General features: G+C 33.4%; 2 protein-coding genes across 2 annotated transcripts; one reads left to right on the plus strand and one right to left on the minus strand.

The window, feature by feature from the left end:
* LOC111367276 (probable xyloglucan endotransglucosylase/hydrolase protein 6) lies at positions 1–1,604 on the minus strand. Its single transcript, XM_022988057.1, has 4 exons — positions 1,269–1,604; positions 1,026–1,126; positions 739–935; positions 1–658 (listed from the first exon to the last, which is right to left on the minus strand). The coding sequence occupies exons 1-4, from the start codon at positions 1,432–1,434 to the stop codon at positions 268–270; spliced, it is 855 nt and encodes a 284-aa protein (XP_022843825.1). The 5' UTR covers positions 1,435–1,604; the 3' UTR covers positions 1–267.
* Positions 1,605–6,742: 5,138 nt separating this feature from the next.
* On the plus strand, positions 6,743–7,843 carry LOC111366449 (EPIDERMAL PATTERNING FACTOR-like protein 2). The gene is made up of 3 exons (XM_022987205.1): positions 6,743–7,241; positions 7,319–7,353; positions 7,473–7,843. The coding sequence occupies exons 1-3, from the start codon at positions 7,127–7,129 to the stop codon at positions 7,695–7,697; spliced, it is 375 nt and encodes a 124-aa protein (XP_022842973.1). The 5' UTR covers positions 6,743–7,126; the 3' UTR covers positions 7,698–7,843.
* The last annotated feature ends 1,390 nt before the right edge of the window (positions 7,844–9,233 follow it).

Here is a 9,233-nt window from a genome sequence, read left to right on the forward strand (position 1 = left end):
TCTTCCACTGAAACTTTATGTAACATTGTTCTCACAACCGTGCAGAGAATACATTATTGGCTCAAACAGTGTGCAGCAAATACGGATACCAACAGAAAATGACTGATTTTTTCCCACTCTTTAGACAGCACGCTTTCGATACAAACATAAACAATTAATTCCCTCCACACTCCTTCCGGATGGCTTGACTTTATATAATTATCCAGGAATCAATCTGTACGTATAGGTTTAAAGCGTTTCCTGGGTAGTTGTTTGAAAAGGAGTGGTTTAAATTCCTGCCATGCATTCCGGTGGGGTAACTGGATACCGAGATTTGTCAGCGCAATAATCGTAGATCATGTGGTTCGAACGCACCCAACGGTATCGTCTGGCTTCGGCTGGGCTCAAATCTTGATATGCTGCACCCTCCCACCAGTTTTTGGTGTTTGAAGCACAGTTGGTGGGACCTGGCACTGGGCATCCCTCTATGTCAAAATCCTTGTAGTAGGCATAGAATGGGGCTTTGCTCCAGTCTATTTTCTCGAGTCCTCCCCTGGTCGCCCAGTCATCAGCTTCCCATAGAGTGGAATATACTCCCATGGGTTGGAACTTTGGGTATGGAATTCCTTTGGCTTCATTGTTCTTGTAAACCCTGATGGGCACTTCATCTACATAGAAACTGCAGATTCACAAAAATTAGATTTAGTTAAAACGAGAGATCATCCGAACACAGGAGAAGGATCAAAATTATCGACTTACACAACGTGACGATGGTTCCACATTATGGAATAAGTGTGGAATTCTAAAGAAGGATCAAACCAAAGGTTAATCCTTTGTTCTCTATCACCTTTCCCGTGAGCATATACATTAGTCTGTACTGTGTATGGCTGTCCCGTCCGATTGCCCAAGAATTCGAAATCTAGTTCGTCTCGTATTGTGTCAGTGTCTGAATTCATCTATCAATCCAAATCATGCAAGTAAACAGACTTGCTCAAGAAAAACGAGAAGACATTGTGAAAAATGAGAAAATCAAAGAACAAACATACATAAAAAGCGGTGACTGTTCCTGCAGAGTCACCTTGAATGAGCTTGATCTTCATGCTAACACGTCCAAATAGATACTTATACTTGGAAGCAAACCCACATCCTAAAATTCGATACTGTCATTTTATTTTAATGGGATAGAAGTGACTAATTTTAAGCAAGTAAATTTGTGATGGTTTTAACTTCTACTTAGATAAGACGGTTCAATAATGTACTTCTATTTATGAACATTGTGCAAATGTTACCCGAGGTTTGATCAAGAAGAAGCTGAATGGCTTTTCCTTCCTCCATCTGCCTAATGTGGGAATCCGACCAGGCGACTCGAAAATACTGCAAAAAAGTGGCCGGCCGTGCAATAACAGAACACGAAAGTGCCAAAACATATAAGATAACACATAAAACTGTGGCCATTTTCCTGTAGTTGAAAAGAGAAAATGTGGGCTTAACATACAAACACACGCACGCGATTGTAGAATTTAAAGAGAGGAAGAGAACTGCATGCAAATGAAAAGTGCTACACAGGATTGGCTTACGTACAGCTAATATTGACCCGTCACTCTCACTGGACCCGCTATTTCTCTGTCGACGGTTCAATTCTATTTATATTAATAGGTTATTATCCTTTCTTTTTTAGCCCTTGTTACCTTCCCGCCATGTAACGTGTCTTTCTGTGCTCTATGTTACTACTTGTTTATGCTTTGTATTTAGTACTTACTATTTAACTCGTAATCACTCTTTGTTGCATTTCTTTGTTGAAATTGGTGGACGATAGAATCACTTCATTTTGGCACTCATTTTTAACCACGTATTTGATTGAATCAACAATTTTTATCAACTTTTCAATTACATACTTCACCAACTTTTATCAAAATTTACTAAAAATATAAATTTTCAGCTAAACCAAACAGGAATTTTGTCTTCAATGTTGAGCTACTGAAATGTACAATCGACCTAACACACAATACTTCGATGCAATCCATGCTGCTGCTATGAAATTCGTGAAACGAAAGCAGATAAGAACTTGTTGAGATTTGAAAGGCTTTGTGTCTGGCGGCCCGCAAAGTTCTATGGTGTAATTGCAATCCAGTCCAATCACTGTTCTCATTTCTCACAATAGACATATCGACAGTCAGTAGAATATAGGTAGAGGCTCCAATGTGGCCTAACACTACCTCTGGGTTCGGGTTGGCTTTGCGGGGACACCGCAATACCACAAATCTGGTGTGATGTTGAATGGAACTTCAAATGGCACCTAAAGATGAGACGTGGTTATACGACCACCAGTTAAATTTATACATATATTCGGGGAATTGAGATTTGCTGTCCATTCAATTAATTCTTAACATGACATAAATAATTAACATATTATCTCAAATTTATCGTGGTTAACTTCACCACTAACCCATCACATTAATGATCACTGGCGGATCCAACACCTAGCGAGCCCCCGCAGCCGTGCGTGTTGGATCCGCTGGGAGTTTTTTTTTTTTGGGCTGAGAATAGACAAACATATAGTATATATTACTGGTAATTCATTTTTTTTTTCAACCATTCCTTATAGCCAAGTTGGTTAACGCTTGCATGTGTTTCTTGGATGTCCCGAATTCGAAATTTTGGTCAACCAATTTATTGTATAAATTTTTAGTTTTACAATTTTTATCAAAAACCATTGAAATACCAATGGGGAATTGAACCTGTGAGCTATTCTAAAATATAATGAAATCATGACCATTATGACACTTGTTGAGTACAAAGTTATGTATGTAAGATTTTAGTAGTTTTAATGCAATTGTAAAAATTCTTATACCATGCTCTTCCTTTGAATTATACAATGCAATAATGTTATTTGGTGAGTACTATTTATTCTTATAACAAAATTGTATATGTTCAACTTTAACAAAATAATTATTTTATTTAAATTTTAAGCCTTGTTTGATTCTCATTTAGTTCAGAATACATTTTTTTCCTTATTTTCGATCAAATATTATTTAATAAAATAATATTACACGCAAATTCAATTTTTTTTATTATTGTTAACTACACATTCTCTATCAAATCACTATTCCAAAATGCTTTTTTTTTTTTTTTGCAAAAAATGACATCCAACGAGCCCTTAATATTTTATTACGGGCGCCCGTGCTGGCTCAACATCTTGGATTCGCCCTTGTTAATAATGCGTCAAGAATTAACTGGAAGGATAACAAAATTGGACAGCATATCTCAACTCATAATTGGATACTGGTTTTATAGAAAGTGTTTAGAAGAAGTAATCGTAATTCTTTTTGACATATTTTTGTGATTTTTGAAAAGTTTGAAATGGTCCAACATTTACCTTATTTACGGGATGTTCTAAACTGTTTAACTTCCAACTTTGGTGATAGTCGATCACACACCTTCAGACAACCTCTTTGATGTGAAAAAGGTTTATAAAGAAAAGTAGTGGTATTAGTCCCTAAGCCTCTAGCTCTCATTTTATTTTAATATACCATCTCAAAGAGGTATTGAGGACTTAGAAGCACCAAACGCATTTTGAAATACTGCAGCCAAGCTTTAAACGTCAATGGCCGGTGGTCAATTTTGTTCTTCATTTTAGTCTAGTCTATTGGAAAGTGTACAATAATTATAACGCTATATACTAGAAGATGACATAATGTTGGATACGGACAACTTTGGGAGTATATTTAGTATGTTGAACCAAAAAATTTAGCATCAAAATTCGAGAGCCTTCAGCCTTTGGCAACTACATAATCTAAAAGTCAAAAATTTCAATTTTCAATGTTTCATCTTTAACAAGCACTTCAAGAGAGGGTCTGCGTTTATTTTTTATTCTTGTTAAAAGGTTGTTAAAAAAAAAATAATAATAAATTGTAACTAATTGTAGAAATAATTATTTTTTCTTTGCAAGGACAGTTTAGACACATCAATCTCATTTTAAATGATAAATAGCTCAAAAAGTGACCAGATATCGTATGTGATACTTAAATTTAGAAATATGAGAGGTTAGTGATATTTTTGAAACATAAATATCTATGATATTGTCAGAAAGGTAAGAACGGTATCTGATTTTGATATCACTTCTTTTTAACACTTTCAATCGATAGTATTAAGAACTTAATTAAAATAAAAATGTCTTACATGTTTAATTTGGTTGGGACAATCTGAAAGGTAGAATGTCAACATCAGCTATGCTATGCGTAGAAGATGGACTTTAATTAGACTTGAATCCGACCCCCCACCCATCTAAGTGTTTTGGACCACTGATGACTCTGACTCTGACTCGTGTAGGGGTCTGAAATGAAAATCCCACCCATCTAAGTGTTTTGGACCACTGATGACTCTGACTCTGACTCGTGTAGGGGTCTGAAATGAAAATCCATCATATGCCAATTTTATCATTATTTCAACACACAATTGTCGACATTGTCACACTCTAATCATCTTATATCAGATGAGTACACACGATGCTCCTTTGCCATGGAAAAAATATAGATGTTGTAAAGGTTTCATTTCTGAATAAAAGATATTAAAATTTATGTAAAATTATAAAATGTAAAAATGATTTGTTGATATGGGCATTGGTGGATTCAACACTTGGTGAGCTCCCGCAGCCGTGCGTGCTGGATCTGCCGGAAGTCTTTTTTTTTTTTTTTTTTTTTTTTTTACTGAGAATAGACAAACATATAGGATAGATTACTGGTAATTCATTTTTCTTTCAACAATTTCTTCTAATCAAGTTGGTTAGTGCTTGCATGTGTTTCTTAAATGTCCCGGATTCGAAACTTTTGTCTACCAATTTATTGTATAACATTTTAGTTATACAATTTTTACCAAAAACCATTGAAATAAGGAAAGGGCGAGTGGGGAATTGAACCTGTGAGCTATTCTAAGATATAATGAAAGCTTGACTATTATGACACTTGTTGAGTACAAATTAGGGACTGTCTGGGAGCGATTAATGGCAGATTATAAGCTGAATTTGTACCGTTATACAGTGGGCGTAAGTTGTAGTAGAGCCGCAATTTTGGACTAGTCCAAGCAAATTTACCTATGTGCCCTTGCAAATTTGAAATCATTTTTCTCGGCATAAGGGTAACATTAGTTATTTGGTTATTGGGAAGTCAATAATGTTAGGCGCAATGGGGCCCAAGATTAGTGGCAATGGCTATAAAATTACTTAAAATTTTTGTCAAAATCGCTATCAAACAGCCACTTAATATATGTAAGATTTTAGTAGTTTTAATGCAATTGTAAAAATTCTTACACCATGCTCTTCCTTTGAATTATACAAAGTAATAATATTATTTGGTGAGTACTATTTATTCTTATAACAAAATTATATATGTTCAACTTCAACAAAATAATCATTTTGTTTAAATTTTAAGCCTTGTTTGATTCCCATTTAGTTCAGAATACATTTTTCTTTTCCTTATGTTCGATCAAACATTATTTAATAAAATAATATTACATGCAAATTCAAAGTTTTTTTTATTACTTTTAACTACATATTCTCCATCAAATCACTATTCCAAAATGCATTTTTTTTTGTAAAAAATGACATCAAACGAGCCCTTAATATTTTATTACGGCCGCCGTGCTGGCTCAACATCTTGAATTTGTCCCTGGATATGGGTATGAGCCGAGTGACTGGATCCTCAATAGTGGCTTAAAAATAATTGAAATTTTGTAATTTTGGTTACCTGCGGTTCATTCTAGAATAATAGACGAAGTCAAGGGTAATATTTGCTAACCGGAAAGTAGGGCAGAAGTGTAAGTATTAGAAAGATTGCTGAAGTAATGTTCTGTTTTAGTGCCATTTGCGTCAATTTGTGTACGATAGTCTAGCCAATATATGTTAGGCCCAAAACTGGAAAAGGTGATCTCTTGGGCAGACTTGCCTGGATATATTCAGCATTACTCTAAAAGTGTGAATTTCACTCTTATTTCGATCTTAATAATGAGTAATTGCCAGTATTTTTTGCATCAATAATCTACTAATTTTGTGTTGTATTTTCCTATTTAGAAATTCTCGAGCTTGTAGGTTATCGATGACCTAAATTATGAAACGACGAATTTCATGTAGGCATTGATCAATTTGAAAAGTGGAGGCAATCCCTTATGACACTTAATTACTAAACTATAAATTACTTACAATTATTTTTTTTTAAATAATATTATTCATTAACTATTTATGTGATAGTGGGATCAGAATCAGATTTTTCAGGTGAATAAAAATGTATTTCAACTTTATAAGATAATGTAACTCCATTACCATGATCATTACACTCTAGGTGAATAGCATTACTTAATATAATATATTAAGCTGTAGCTAAACATGAACAAAAGCTTGCACTAATTAAACCTCAGTGTAAATGGAGCCATATCTTGAAAATCCCAAAGGAAAATTAAGGCCCAATTTGAGCCCCTGTAAGAAATGTATTTTGAAATAATGATTTTTTTTTTTTTTTTGGTGAATGTGTGGTTAAAAAAAAAAAGTTTTTGATTTACCTGTAAAATTATTTTATGAAGAATGTATGATTGAAAATAAATTTTCGAAAAATAAATTTTTGAAAAAATAAGGACCAAACATAGGCTATGAAAGATGAAATGAGAAGAAAGAAACTACACAGAAATGTGTTGGGATTGTGTAACGAAATAAATATAAAAGGAAAAATGGTAACCCGAAAACTAGACCAGCTGTATTCATATATCTGTTTGGTCCATTTTAATGGCTTCTTGCTGTCTATTTCTCATTTCCTTGTGGGTTTTCTCTTATTGTCACTTTTCTTCCCTTTTTGGAGCTCTCTTCCCTTCTTGCCTTTTAACCTTCTGAAACACTCTTTTGTCCGTCATGTTCAGTCATCTCAATCCCCCTCTAAAAGTATGATAAAACACACATTCATACATATTGATATGACAATTTTGTTAGTATGATTATTTTGTCAATTACTTGTTCTCTTTTGCTCTGCACATCTACTTATAATTCACATCCCAGTCATCACACAGCTTTCTAGCTTATGTATAATTAAGTATTTTCCGCTATAACCTCTCTTATTAGTTTCTCTCGATTTCTTGACTTCACAAGAGAAGCCTATCTTTCTCAGAAATGGGTTGCAGTCACGATCTTGTGTGTGGCTATAGACTTCACCTTTTTGCCATTTGTGTTCTCTTTCTCCTAATTTCTAGCACATCACAGCTAAGAATATTCTGTGGCGCAGAAGGTAAATTAAATTAAAGACAAAACATTTCTTCACTAAATGATTAAAAGATAACGTTTGTCTCTTTTTCATGCTGGCAGGTAGAAAGTTAGTACAGAGGATCGACAATTCCCAGGTAAGATTTGGACGTCGGGATAATGCTTTTTACATCAATTTGTGTGTGTGTGTGTGTGTGTGTTTTTTTTTTTTTGAACTTAATAAAAATGAAATCTTGAATATTGTTTGATTGGGTAGACAATAAGCGAAGAGAAGGCAGCACAAATCGGTTCGAGGCCGCCACGGTGCGAGAGGAGGTGCAGTTCTTGTGCGCAATGTGAAGCCATTCAGGTGCCCACAAACCCTCAAAAAAGAAACGGAATCAAGAATTCAACCATTCGCTTTGCTAGATCAGATGATAATTCCAACTACAAGCCCATGAGCTGGAAATGCAAATGTGGAAGCCTCATTTTCAACCCGTAGTCTGATCATAATAATATGTATAGTGAAAATTGAATAATATTATGATTTTTATCGCCTCTTCTTGTTCTTTTTAAGTCTCTATTTCTGGGAAAGAAATTAAGGTCCATTTGATTGTAAAGATGAAATTTGGATGGAAAGAAAACGAATTTTAGGGAATTGAATTGTCTAGAAATTATTTTCCTGAAAATTGTAAATTATTGAGTTTGATTGGTATAATTTTTCACGTGAAAAATGTTGAAATAAAAGTATTTTTTGGTGTTCGTTTGACTTTTTTAAATGAAAATTGTCAATTAAAGGGATATAATTTATTGATATTGGGGATGAAATTTATTTCCATTGCAAAAAATAAAAAAATAAAAAAAATCAAGAAAATCATCTATCTTTTGGTGTTCGTTTGACTTCGTTTTACATGAAAATTGTCAATTAAAGAAAAATATTTTTTTTCAATAATTCTTATAATTTGTTTCTATTGTCCAAAAAAAAAATAAATAGATAAATTCGCTACTGTAATCGGGATTGGAATCTCCAATTCAAGGAAAAGCTGGAAATTGGCTTATGTAGCAAGAAAGTTGGAAAATGAATTCTAAGGAAAATTTTGGATATCAAACAATCGAAAGTTGGAAAATGGAAAAATAAATGGCTATCAAACAAACATAGCCTTACGGTTGCTTTTGTAGAAGAATTCCGTATTCTTATTATCATTGATGCATCAGCTTGCATTAATTATATACATCTCTGAGGTCTTGTGATACTGATACTGTAGCGGAGATTCTGGTATGTACGACGGAGTAAATGCTATTTATTCGAAATTGTTAGCCCATCATTTACCCCACACGAGATTAACAAATCTGGCAGTGGTGACTAATGAGAGAGGTGGTTAAACTGTTAAAAAGTTGATAATGTACATAACTGTATGTATTGGATACATACTCACTTCAGGCACCGTTAAGTCTTTCTGTCCCAGACCTGCCCTTTCTGAAAAGTAAAGGCAATGCGATACAAAAATGAACGCACATGACAATTAAGTTACTTGTACATTTATGGTTGACATTTTGGATGATATCGTCTCTATGTATAGAAAATTTGATCATTGATTGGTAAAATATTGTTAAAATTAATGTACAAAAAGTCATCAACTCACATAATGTCATCCATGATATCAAATTTGATGTACATCAAGCAAAATTAAACACGTTCCCATTATTGCTTTGCATCTTGTATGTATGTACATAAAAATAATATTATTAATGTAGCATCAACTTTATTTCAATTTAAACATGAATACTGACATAGAAAATTATTGTATTGAATACTTATTCACATGTTTTTTTTGTACTTATTATTAGAATTATAAAATTAATATAATAATTTGGTGATTGAATAACTAGCAAAGTACTTTTTTTAAGTCAAAAGAAACAGTGAATCATCAGTTTAATCAAATCAGACTATCGATTTTCATAAAATCGACCAGCTTTGAATGAACGTAATTTGGTCTGATGTAATTATAATAATGTGTATCATTTTATTTATATTATG

This window comes from Olea europaea, chromosome 18 (genome assembly GCF_002742605.1).
Source record: "Olea europaea var. sylvestris chromosome 18, O_europaea_v1, whole genome shotgun sequence".
Classification (NCBI taxonomy): domain Eukaryota; kingdom Viridiplantae; phylum Streptophyta; class Magnoliopsida; order Lamiales; family Oleaceae; genus Olea; species Olea europaea.